Source organism: Dipodomys ordii, unplaced genomic scaffold, assembly GCF_000151885.1.
Source record: "Dipodomys ordii isolate 6190 unplaced genomic scaffold, Dord_2.0 Scaffold52, whole genome shotgun sequence".
Taxonomy (NCBI): domain Eukaryota; kingdom Metazoa; phylum Chordata; class Mammalia; order Rodentia; family Heteromyidae; genus Dipodomys; species Dipodomys ordii.
Window position 1 is genome coordinate 4,989,924 of NW_012267268.1, and position 13,624 is coordinate 5,003,547.

The window sequence follows — 13,624 nt, forward strand, 5'->3', positions numbered from 1 at the left end:
CACTTGAGCCACAGCACCACTTCCGGTTTTCTGAGTGGCTTATTGGAGATAGGAGTCTCACAGAGTTTCCTGCCCAGGCTGGCTTTGAACTGCGATCCTCAGATCTCAGCCTTCTTAGTAGCTAGGATTACAGGCATGAGCTAGCAATGCCCAGCTCATCCTGTATCCTTATTTCAGCATTTTGTTATTTCCCTTACCCTCCTCAAATTAGAAAAATGTATATACTAGATTCAGGGCACCGGAATCAAGTACAGTGAAAGCAGGGGTTATACCATGGGGGAAGAACACACAAAAGAAACAAAAAAAAATCACATAGTATAGTATAAGTACATTAAAAAAAGAACAGCAACAAAGAAAACCTCTTGTGTCCCTATCTTGGGGTTCATTTCATTTAGCATCAGGTTATATGGTCATATGGTCATATGTACATAGCTTTTGACCTCTTCTGCTTGTCCTAGACATATACTAGTTATTGTAGATAAGGGAAACCATGGACCTACATTTCTTTCTTTCTCTCTTTTTTTGTCGGTCGTGAGGCTTGAACTCTGGGATGCTTCACTTAATGTAATTTTTTTCCAAGTCTTTCCATTTCCTAACAAATGGGGTAGCATCATTCTTTCTGATGGAGGCATAGAATCCAACATATATATATATATATATATATAGAGAGAGAGAGAGAGAGAGAGAGAGAGAGAGAGAGAGACCATATTTTCTTTTCTTTTTTTTTTGAGACTACATTCTCTTGATCCATTCATCTACTGAAGGGCATCTGGTTCCATATCTTAGCTATGGTAAATAATGCAGCAATATACATGGTTGTTCTGGTAGCTTTAGTATGGCCTTGTTTGTGATCATTTGGGTAAATGCCTAAAAGTGGGATTGCTGGGTCATAGGGAAGTTCTATGTGGAGTCTTTTGAGGAACCTCCATAGTGCTTTCCAAAGTGGTTGAACAAGTTTACACTCTCACCAACAGTGCAGTGGGATTCCTTTTTTGACAACATCCCCTCCAGCATTTGTTTTATTAGATTTCTTGATTACAGCTATTTTAACTGGGGTGAGTGGAATCTCAATGTTGTTTTGATCTGCATTTCTTTTATGGCTAGAGAAGTTAAGCATTTCTTCATGTATCTATTGGCCATTCTTATTTCCTCTTCAGAGAAGTCTCACTTTAAGTATTTAGCCTACTTATTAATTGGGCAGTTGTATCTTTGAGGATTTGTTGTTGAGGGATTTATTTTTTTGAGTTCTAAGAATATTTTAGATATGAGCTCCTTGTCCATTGTATGGCTAGTGAAGATCTTCTCCCAATCCATGGGCTTTCTATCAATCTTGCTAACTATGTCCTTTGCCATGCAGAAGCTCTGCAGTTTCATGGAATCCCATTTGTCCAACCTTTCTTTGACTTGTTGTGTTTCTAGGTCTTCATTAAGAAAATTTCAGTCTGTGCCGAGGAGCCTTAGAATTTCTCCTGTTCCTTCCTGTAATATTTTCAGGGTGTCTGCTTTGACTTCGAGATTTTGATCCATTTGGAGTCGATTCTGGTGCAGGGTGATATATAAGGATCTATCTTTAGTTTTCTACAGGTGTTTAACCAATTTTGCCAGCACCATTTACTGAAAAGGCTTTCTTCCATTCTATTTTTTTAGCTCCCTTATCGAAGATTAGGTGGCTATAAATCTGTGGATTCATTTCTGGGTCTTCAGTTCTATTCCATTAAATGGTATATTTTTTGTAGCATAAATTAGTCACCAAGTTCTACTACTTCCATTTCCACAGGTACATTTCCCATCTCTCTCTGCTTGTTTCCCACATCAGCAGGCTACCGGGTCTGACAGTACTCTACACACTTTCCCTCTACACACTTTCCACCTATCACTTTCCTTTCTAGAATACCTGACAGCTTTGTCTCCACCCTGCTTGAATACGCTCAGTGGTTCCCCCTTGCACACAGACTAAAATCACTGCTTCTTTCCTTGGCATCTCACCCCCTTTACTGTCTGATCTCAATTTGATCGTCTTACACCATCCTCACATGGTGCCAGGTTACTTGTTCCTTGGGAATAGATGCATATTATACCTTCTTGTTTTCCTATACAGATTTCCAAGCCTGCAAAGCCTGGGAAATCCTGTATCTGTTAGAGAATAGTCTCTTCATTTTGTCCTCATTTTTCTCATTTAGCCCCCACAAAACAACCTGATGAGGTACATTCTATTTCCACTTGCTGTTGGAGAAACTGAAACTTGGACAGGTCATGTGATTTCCCCAAGATGGCACTCTAGCTGTCATTCAGTTGGTGGAGACCCATGTTCAGCTATCTACCATGTTTTGTGGCAGCCACCTGTCTTTCAAGTCCCATCTTTTTTTTTTTAAATCGCTCTTTTTTTTCTGTTCAAGGGGCTTGAACTCTGGGCCTGGACACTGTCCCTCAGCTCTTCAGCTCAAGGCAAGCACTCTACCCTTGAGCCACAACACCACTTCTGGTTTTCTGAGTGGTTTATTGGAGATAAGAGTCTCATGGCATTTCCTGCCCCAACTGGCTTTGAACCCCAATCCTCAGATTCCAGCCTTCTGAGTAGCTAGGATTAGAGGTGTGAGCCACCACACCCAGCTTTGAGCCCCATCTTACATCTTAGAAATGTTTTATTTTGGTGTGACTCTTGTCATCCTAAGATGTGTTAAATAAAAATTGTATACTTGATCATTTGGGTGTGTTAGAAGGAAAATGACAGTTTTATATCTACTCTGTAACCTTAAAACAAAAGTCATTCTTTTTTTTACTTTAAAAAGTTATCCTTGGGGCTTGGAATGTGGCTTAGTGGTAGATTGTCTAGCATACATGAAGCTCTGGGTTCCATTCCTCAGTACCACATAAACAAGGCCAGAAGTGGTGCTGTGGCTCAAGTGGTAGAGTGCTCAGGGACAGTGCCCAGGCCCTGAGTTCAAGCCCCACAACTGGTAGATAGATAGATACAGATATAGATATAGATGTATATCTATAGATATATCTATCTTTAAGTACTTGTACAAAGGGGCTTTAATGCAGCATATCAGTTTGAGTACAATGGATATTGAGTGTTACACCTTCCATTGTTCTCTCCTATCTCTCCCAACCACAAATTCTTTCAACATATAAAAAATCACTAATTAATGGTAACTTAAATCACTTAAAAGAAATGCTATATAATAATCTACAGAGATCATCAGTCCCCTGACCCACCACCCTCTAGCCCTTTAATTTGGCCCCAAGTTGATAGCAGTGACTGCTACCAGCAGTCATTGCAAAGGAAATACCACAGTACTTTCACGCCCACTTCAGATGTGTCACAGATCATGATGGTGAATTGTGGGGTGGGGGTCTCTGTGGCTCACAGGACTTAGATGCAGCCAAAGACAAATGGTTATCATTTGGGGGAATTAGAAAATCCAAGGGCAGCAGTTTAGTATTCAGAATCAGGCACATACAGGCCTGATTTCTTCTCCCAGCTATAAGGAAGTTGTTTAGCTGTGACCCTCACTCTCCTACTCCTCATAGTGGAAATAATAGTTCATAGCACTAATGTGAGGACTATAAACAAACATATACAGTGCTCCACCTGACACAAAGCAGAAAGCATGCAAATGAAAATGAGACAAGTTCCAGAGCCTTCTCTACCTGTCTCTGCCCTGCCTAAATAAAGATCTGAACAAAGTTTTATAGGTTGAACCCTTATATGAGCTCAGCTATTTTAACATTACTCTTAAAACCTTTTTTTTAAACCACTCATATTGTAACAAAATAATCCAAGGCTTTACTGTCCACAATGATACTCAGAGCTTTAAGATATCTCTATATCACCTTGTACTGTGGTCTAGGCAAGATCAAATAATAAAAGTTAAACAGATAGTAATAAAATGCAACATTTGGTATTTGGATACTGTGAACTGGGTATTCATTACACACAGTAATAATCTTAGTGTTAGAGCAAAAACAACGTGTGTGGTCTTTACCAGTTGGTATTTTATTATAAAATCATGTACCACATGAATGAAGAGTGAGTTATTTTAATAACTAATAAGTATACTATAGATTTTTGTGGTGATGGGAGTGTCTCCCCAGGAGTGCTCAGAAGTAGAGGGAGAAGCATTCAGTTCAGTTAAAGTTCAGTTTAAGTTCATAATTAATCCTACTGACAGCTGTATCCAGTGTCTGAAATTTTGTTGTGCTTAAAATGCCCTAAATGAAAGACAGTCCATGTTAAGAGAGCCTTCATTAATTTAATATTCCTTCTGGTGTCTCATGATGTACTTATCTCCCTTGCTTTTACAGAGGTTTATGCCAAGCTTGTGAACAATAAGGTCATCCAGGCGAAGCCTGGCATAGTACATTTTGGAGGCTATCAAGTAGGAAAAAAGCACAAGCAGATTCTGGTAGGTGCTTTTGTTTTTGTCTGTTTAACTGTTTGGGGTTTTTGAGATAGTCATACTAGTAGCCTAGGCTGGCCTTGAACGCGCAACCTCCTGCCTCAAGCTCTCTGAGCGTCAAGATTATAGGCCTGGAACACCCCACCTGGTCCTCTGATGGGTACTTTGGAAGGGGGATAGTTAATCATGGTCATGAAATGAGATGTCTTTGCACTTAAAGTACTCATAAACAGATCAAGTTCTAGATCAGAAGCTTAAGAAAATCTAAAACTACATCAGTGTCCTTGGACACGTTTTCTTCCACTGTGTCAAAGGCTCCTCCCAATAGTCTATCTACTTTGCCCTATGGTGGGGCTGGGGACTGATCCAATTTGATCCTTATTGTAGCTCTGTGCAGTTTGTATCTCTTAGAGATGAAGGAGAAAGGATTCCAGCACATAGAGCACATACCGAGTGATCATGACAGAATTTGACTCTTGGGTTACCTCCCTCCAAACCACTCTGGTTTTACCACTCCCAGGAAAAGGGGTGTCGCTTTCTTAGGTGTTCTAACTCAGACCCTTTTAACCTGTTGGGATCAGATACCAATACCTGAATCAATCGTTCTGGTAAGAGAGGATTTGCAGAGATCTGCCAGGTAAAGGTAGCTCTTCTAAGCAGGATCTAGGATAGAAGAAAAAGTGGGACTTCAAGCAGCCAGGCTACAGGAGGTTTTCCGTAGAACTAGATGAAGGACCAGACCTGCCTGGGTCTTCTTCCCTGAACTGAATGCTGACCAGGCTGTCCCAAGCCTTTACATTAGCTCCCCTACCTCAGTGACCTCATGCAGTCTCCCAAAGTCACACTGGACAGTACATCCCAGAATTTCTCCATAATGGGCTCTGGATCTGAGCTACACTAGCATCTGAGCCAAGTTGGGGTGGGAAAGTCTTCACCTTGTGTGCATGCGTGCATACGCGCATGCGCGTGTTTGTCTGGAAGCTTAAACTTAGGGCCTTACACTCTTGCTTGGCTTTTGTGCTTAAGATTAGTGTGCTACCACTTGAGGCACACCTAAATTTCTGGCTTTTTGGTGATTAATTGGAGGTAAGAGTCTCTTAGATTTATCTACCTGGGCTTTGAATCTCAATCCTTATGTCTTAGGCTCCTGAGTAGCTAGGATTACAGACCTGGATAGCACTGGTTCCCAGCATCACATGGGCTTTTGAGATTGTCTTTGTGTGTAACAAGATATGTGTGTGTGTGTGTGTGTGTGTGTGTGTGTGTGTGTGTGTGTGTGTGATGCTCTTCTGACCCAGCCACTGTAAGACTGATGATTTTAAGAAAGTCTGATTCAGGATACTGAATCAGAGTCACTTTAGGACATTGACAAATGGTAAAACTATCAGGGAGTGAAGGACAGTTTCTATCAGGCCATCCTCAGTAAAGGGAACAGTGTCCACAAGGCCCTGCACATTGAAGTGGGTAGAGAGAAACAGCTCTTAGGAAGTTTTCATTCTTAGGAAGTGGATGAGGGTTTAAAAGTATGGTTAGGAAAATGTATATACAAGATGCAGAACACCAGAATCAAATACAGTGACATCAGGGGTTGTACTATGGGGGAAGAACATACAAAGAAACAAAAATATTACATAGTACATTATAAGTACATTAAAAAGAACCGCAACAAAGATAAAACCTCTTGTGTCCCTATCTTGAGGTTCATTTCATTTAGCATCAGGTTATATGGTCATACGTACATAGCTCTTGACCACTCACACAGGAAAGTATAAAAATGGAGTGTAGAAGAAAAGCCAGGTAGCATAGCCCACAAGCAAAATGAGATAAATTCAGGACACAGAGGAGGACATGGAAAGAGGTTCTAGGTGAGCAAACACGTAGTGAACTTGGAGGCCACTAGTTTGGGTGGGCTGTAGGACTTGGGGAAAGCTGGGAAGTGTGGCCTGGGATAAGGTCAACCTGAATGTAATTCAGATAGTAAAGGAAGTTAAGGATGAGTTTTTAAACAGAACAATGGTAGACTCAAGAACATTCAGTCAGTTTTGTGGAATTTTGCATATGGTTGAGGTTCACAACCTTTGTGTGTGAGCATGCGTGCACATGTGTGCACACACATGGGCATGTACACCCATCCTGAGGCTTGAACTGAGGCTTTGTGTGCTGTCCCTTAGCTTTTGTTTCAATGCTAACACTCTACTACTTGAGCCACAGATCCACTTCTGGCTTTTTGTTCATTAATTGGAGATAAGAGTCTCATAGCTTTTCTTGCTGGTTTGGCTTCAAACCTTGATCCTCAGATCTCAGCCTCTCGGGTAGCTAGGCCTACAAGTGTTGCCACCAGTGCCCAACTCAACCTTTTCTTCCATTGTTGTCCTTAAAGGAGACATTAATGAGAGGAATGAAACATGAAAGAATGCAATTTTCTGAGGTAGTTTTGAAGGTCCCACATCACTGTAATATTTGAGATTGTTTTGCCCTCTCAGAAATCAATTTTCAGTTCCCCTGTGAAGTCTTACTGGCCTTGAGAATGTTAGGGAAACCCAGGAAGGAGTATGACTTAGTTATTGAACAGAGATACAAAGCCTCTGTTCTGCCTCACTCTGCTGAGAACAAGCCAACTCTGCCGCTCATATCATTCCTTTGTACCTTGCACAATGTCTAACACACAGAAGGCACTCAACAAATACTTGTCAAAGAATCACACTGAACTTACTTGCCGAGACTGGACTAACTTGGTAGAGGCTTATGAGTGCCAAGTAATACAGTGTAAAGTCTAAATGGCCACACATTTCTATCAGGCATTAAAACAGAAATAGATAAATGTACACAATGACTTCATCGTAATAATATTCTAGGAAGTATTGAGAAAGCCAGTCTCCTATTTCTACCAACAAAGTTAAGGGGAAGCCCAAGGCTATTTCCTGGAAGTTCTTGCCAAACAAGGGGAAAAATACAACAACTCTGCTTTTATCTTGGTTTCACCACAGGAAACTATGTAAATTGCCCAGGGATGGGATGATTGAATGTGTGTTTAAAACTACAACAAACTGTTTATTAATGTTTGAAATTGATCCAGATCTTGCATTCATGTTGAAATCTGTGCTTCGATTTACTTTCAAATTTGAATGAATGCTCCTCCATTTTCTCAAAACAGAGACTCCTTACATTCTCCCTCTCCCTGCTGTGGAAAGATGTTGTCTGGGAAATTATATTTATTAAGTAAATAATCCATCAATTTTCCTAGAAGACAACCAGTGCTGTGTTGCCAGCTCAAATAAAATTGTTAGCCTTGTAAAGCCTTATTGTAAAAGAGTGAACATTTCCTTCTGGATTTGTAAAGCAATAATATTAGTTTTTAACTCCACCTTTCCCCACAGCAGGAGCTTGCTTCTCAAAACTAAGACCACGAATTTCGATGGCTCCTATGTAGACATGGAAGGGAGGGAGAATCAATACGACAAACATAAACACAGCTCCTGTTTCTTGGGTACCAATTTCTCTCTATTGAGAGGAATGCAGTATATGAGCAGAATGTATTTTAAGATAAAACATCTTCAAGATCATACAGAACTGCTGGAATTTGGCCCCAGATCCCTGAATAAAGACTTGACCTCCTCTAGAGAAGTTGGCAGCGACTGAATGGAAATCCCCCCCACCCCCACCCCTGCCCAGCTTGGAGGCTGAAAATGTTGTGTTTGGAAACATCCTGGGATAAATGCTTTGGAGTAAAGATTACACCCCACGCACACTAGACCAAGACTTCCTTGGAGGCAGACTCGTTTTTTTTCACTCCAGTCCAGAAGCATAGACCTGTATTTAGGCCCCAGGTTCAAACTCTAGGAGTTCCACATGTCAGGTCTAGCCATTCACCCCTATTGTAAAGGGCATAGAAAGGAGATTTATTACAGACCATGGGCAGCCATGGGAAGATAGTACTTCAGCTCATCTTCCACTATCTTCAATGTACGGACGTGAACTATTGGTGACATACACAAGGAACTGGAGACAGAGGTGAGAGGGAGATACCTAATGATAAAATCTGTTCAAAGTATGGTCTGGTTGATTATTGGTTTAGTCCTTGTTTGGGGAGGGGCTCCACAGAGGTTGTTACCACTGTCATCACTGATCAGGGTAAACAAGTCATCATTGCCTGCTGGATATTCTTTCCAGAAGTTCTACTGTTCCTTCCAGATGGTTTCAGTTACTTTTCACAAAGATGCATCCATCAGGCCTGTCCCTAGAACCTCAAATGATTCCAAAGGATCCGCAGAGAGAATGCCTTGAAAATACATAGAAAATGGAGGCAAAGATGCCAAGCTTATTTTCCTCTCCTTTGAGGTAATTTGTGGACCCAAATAAGGAATCATTGCTTTTCAGCAAAATCAGTACCTGTTACAAATCCTGCAATTGCATACGGAAGGGAATGTGAGGAGAATGAAGGAAGGGAAGTAAAGAGAGCCCTGATCTCTCTATCTTATCCCTGTAAATCCCAGGTCATGGTGAGGCATCTTGATGTGTGATTGGTGGGTGTTTGTTTGTTGTTTGTTTGTTTGTTTTTGGTGGAAAGAAGACATCCTGTACAACAGAAGAAAGACCTGAATCTCATTCATATTGTGGTCAATATGAGCCTCCCAAAGGATGCATCCTGGGGAACAGAGCCAGGGAAGGCTAGCTCCCAGGGGGTCAGGGATCCTGGACGATCCGAGAGTCCACTGGCACCCTGAAACAGAAGACAGGGTAAGATTGTAGGCAACTTTATCTTGCCTCAAGGGCAGTGCTGGGTTACTCGGGTTTTGTTATGTTTTCAAATATTAACTTAAAATCTACTTTCTTGTGATTTTTTTGCATTTTTAATAAGTTTTTTATTGTGAAAATACTGTACAAAGGGGTTACAGTTACATGAGCAAGGTCATGAGTACATTTCTTTTTTTAATTTTTTACTTTTTATTGTGAAAATATTGTACAGAGGGGTTACAATTACATGGCAAGATAATGAGTACATTTCTTATCAAGCATTGTAGCCTCCTCCTTTGTTTCCCCTTCCCATCCCTTCCCATCCTCCCCCCACCCCCCCACCTAATCCTCCTCCCCCCCACCAAAGTTGTAAAGTTCGTTTTCGACATAAGGACTTGTACATCTCATTGTTGCAACGGGTCCACCTGTATCCTTATTTAAACGACTCGTTTTACCCCTCTTGTGTTTTTAATAATGATTTCCCCCCTGGTTTTAGTTGTAAGTGGAAAGGCAAGAATACCATTTTATCCCTGGAAAGATATTATTTTTAACAACCTAAAAATAAAACCAATTTGCTAATACAGCATGAAAGGAAAGAAAGATGGTGCATAGTTTGGTCCCTGAGCTTCCCTGATGTAGGAGACAGTAAGAAGCAGTGGAAAAAGCCTGAGGCAAAGTCTAGACCCAGCCCTGCTTGGAGCAACACCACATCACTGTGTCTTCTACTAAATGGCCTCTCTGTTCTCAGGGGTTCAGACAACACAATCTTTAATACGACAAAAACATGGCTAATTATAGCAAACCATGGGTATTTGCAACTCACAGCAGAGAACTGAAACATGAATAGAATCTCTAGTTTTTACAGTGTGTTTGGGAGTCAGTTTGTTAAGCATTGTTAGTGTTCCAAGTTCATTAATAAAGCTTTCTGGGCACCAGGGTTGTTGTTTTTTTCTTTTTTTGTCTCAGTGTCCTTGTCCAAGCCCAAGTGCAGAAGCACATATCTGTACTCTCAGCAACTAAGGAGGCTGAAGCAGGAGAGTTCAAGATCAGCTGGGCAACATAGACTGCCTCAAAAAAGGGGGAGGGGGAGAAGAGGTAGGAAGAGGAGGAGGAGAAGGAAGAAAAAGGAGGAGGAGGATGAGAAGTAAAAGAAGTCATTGTTTGCAGAATTTTTCTTCCCCTACCATCACTAAAGTCCAGTCACAGCCTTTACTGTCATCTACCATGTGGAATTGTGTGCCCAGCCCTTTAGTCTTGCATACTCTATTTTCCATCAGATTTTCAGTTGAAGTTAAGGACCTAAGAGAGTTTGAGTCCTCTGAATGTTAATGGGGGGCAGGGGGCTTGAGTTCAGGGCCTTGTTCTCTCACTTGGCTTTTCCCCCTCAAAGCTGGCGCTCTAACACTTGGACCACACTTCAGCTTCCAGATTTTTGCTGGTTTGGGCCTGGGAAGATGGCTCAGTGGTAGAGCACTTGCCTTGCATGCCTGAGGCCCTGGGTTCGATTCCTCAGCACCACATAATCAGAAAAAAAAAAAGCCGGAAGTGGTGCTGTGGCTCAAGTAGTAGAGTGCTAGCCTTGAGTTGAAGAGTTGAGGGATAGCGCCCAGGCCCAGAGGTCAAGCCTCACGACCAGACCCAAAAACAAACAAACAAACAAACAGATTTTTGCTGGTTCATTGGTGATAAGAGTCTCTTGGACTTTTCTGCCTGGGATGGCTTTGAACTGAAATCCTAAAATCTGTCTCCTGAGTGGCTAGGGTTACAGGCATGAGTCACTGGCACCTGGCTAAATGTCATCCTGAAGGACATTGGGCATTTGAGCTCCAGATTCTTATATCCCTTCTGTTTGAGGGTCGAAATATCAGGATAATTATTTCCTGATAATCCCTGTATCCCCATGAGCCCTTCTCTAATCTAGAAGCCTAGCAACCCCCATCCGGTGAACATCACTGAAGTTCTCCGAGTACCACTCTAGATGTGGTATGGACCTAGATGAGGACCCTCAGCATCCACAAGGCAAAGAATGTCATTTTCTGTACTTCCAGGGTACAAACCAACACAAGTTCATACACCCTTGCTTAATGTCTTTGCTGGATTACTTGTAAGTAAATGGTGATGATAAAATCAGCTCTCCTTGGACACCTAGCTCAGGGCCTTTATGGTCATGTTCCCATGCTTATCTTTTTTGTCACATCTACCAGGTCTGGGCATCTGTCCAGAGGTGAGTCTCACAACCTAAGGCCCAGAGGATGATAGCCCAGTATACCTGTCTCCCTCTCTCTTGCAAGGACCACCCTATGGGAACCCCAGCCTTCACCTAGATTGTCTCTTCTGCTGGGCCTCTTAGAAGTCAAGAAATTCCTGGGGAGCTTTTATCTTTAGGCTTTCAGCATATTAAAAATAAAAGATAGCTCATAGCTATAATCCTAGCTACTCAGGAAGCTAAGATCTGAGGATGGAGGTTTACAGCCAGCCTGGGCAGGAAAGTCCATGAAACTCTTATCTACAATTAACCACCAAAAAGTCAGAAGTGGAATGGTAGAGAATTTGCCTTGAGGGAAAACAAAACAAAAACCTGAGGGCTAGTGCCCTGATCCCAAGTTCAAGCCTCAGCACTGGTACAAAAAACAATAACAACAAAAAAGTAGCAAAACAATGTTAAAATGGTTGTATTTTAAGAATGTTCCCATGTAAGAATAAGAACTTTTATCAATACCTCACTTCTGCTCCAACACCTCTATAACCTTATCAGGAGCTAAGGTCTGAAGTCTAACTTAGATTCCCCAGGAACACAGAGCCTTGGGCATGGGCCTTCTGGAGTAGCAATGTGGGTGGAGACTCTAGCCTATACTTTGTAAGCCAAAGGCCTCTTATTCCCCAGTTGGCCCACAGGAAGGCCAGATCCTCAGAACCCAAAGTTCTTGCTCTTCTCTTAAGCAGAAGAAACTGATTTATTTCATCAAGTTCAGCTAAGTTGACCCCCTTTAGTCCTACCTCACAGAACTGACCTGCTGCTGCCTGTCCGTAGGAAGTTGACCCAGCCATATAACTTTTCCTGATTCTCCTCCCAGCTCAGAGCCAGTAGCCTATAATTAGAGAACCCATGGGAATCGATGGCTGCCCTCTTAGTTCGGGCAACTCAGGATCAGAATTCAACAGAAAGCACAAACCTAACTATGTAGGACTAAGGAATATGGGAAGGACAAAAGGGGATTGGGAAGCTCTGGTACCATTCCCAAGAGGGGCACACTAGGCATATGGGCATATTTTCCTATTCTTAAATGATGTCTGATCTTTTGAAAAGTTAAAAATAAGTTTTCCCTGCCAGGCACTGATGGCTCATGCCTATGATCCTAGCTGACATCAGAAGCTCAAGGTTTGAAGCCAGCCTGAACAGGAAAGAATGTGAGACTCTTACTTCCAATTAACTACCAAAAAACACCCCAAAAACCTGCAAGTAGAGCTGTGGTTTCAGTGGTAGAGCACTAGTCTTGAGCAAAAAAAGCTCAGAGACAGTGCCCAGGCCATGCATTCAAGTCCTAGGACTGGCGCTCGCGCGCGCGCGTGCGCACACACACACACACACACACACACACTGTCTTCTCAAATCCTTTTAGAGGAGGAAACAAATGAGATGAATATGCATATAAATAAAACAATTTCTTGACTCTAAATGCATCTTTTTCTTACCCAGCACCTGGTCAATGTTTCTGACGAAGACACACACGTGCATATTTTACCCCCACAGACCAAATTCTTTCAAATCAGCTATGAGAAGAAGGTAAGTGTCTTTGGGTCATCCACTGCCGTTCCTATAGTGCTCTCTGCTGGGCTGTGCTTTTCTGTCTCTGGCTTGCTGGTTCCAACAGCATCCCACTTACCTTTCAGGAGCACCGCCTCGTCCCTGGCTTGTCTCTCATGATCACTATTACATTTTCTCCAAATGAGTGGCGATATTATTATGATTGCATCCGTGTTCACTGTAAGGTAAGTTTCTTAAAGTTGCTTTTTTTAAAAATTAAGATTGGGGGAGCGACCCATTTCCTCCCAGGAAGAAAGCAGAATGGGATTATGGGTCAGGGCTAATTCAGTCCACTGCCAGCTAGTCTCTAAGTAGCTTGTCTGACTGGTGTGGAAGGTACTGGAAGGCCGGTTGCATGCATCCTGACTGGGAAGGTGTTAGGCTGAAGGGAACCTGGGAGACTGCTGCAGGCCTCTCAGAGCCTATGCAAATCCTCCTCATTTCTCCTGTGTTTCTGGGCTTTCATGAAGGCTTTTGTCAAATAGCATCAATGTGCTCCTATAAGGGCCAAGCTAGAACAATAGCATCTGCACATACTGTGATTATAAACACTGGTGACCCCAGATATCAAGAAACACATCTTAAGAATATGACAAACGACTATTATGTTTTGGAGCTTCATTTTAAAAAATCTAAAAATAAAACTCGAATACTTTTTAGAAGAACTATTCAGTACCCAGCA

The 13,624-nt window shown here is 42.0% G+C and overlaps 1 protein-coding gene across 1 annotated transcript in view; it reads left to right on the forward strand.

The window, feature by feature from the left end:
* Cfap221 (cilia and flagella associated protein 221) overlaps positions 1 to 13,624 on the forward strand; it is a 93,591-nt gene that overhangs the window by 867 nt on the left and 79,100 nt on the right. The window contains exons 2-4 of the mRNA XM_013020667.1: positions 4,309 to 4,409; positions 12,835 to 12,921; positions 13,029 to 13,127. Coding sequence (XP_012876121.1) covers positions 4,309 to 4,409; positions 12,835 to 12,921; positions 13,029 to 13,127 — 287 coding nt within the window. The remainder of the gene's footprint in view (positions 1 to 4,308; positions 4,410 to 12,834; positions 12,922 to 13,028; positions 13,128 to 13,624) is intronic.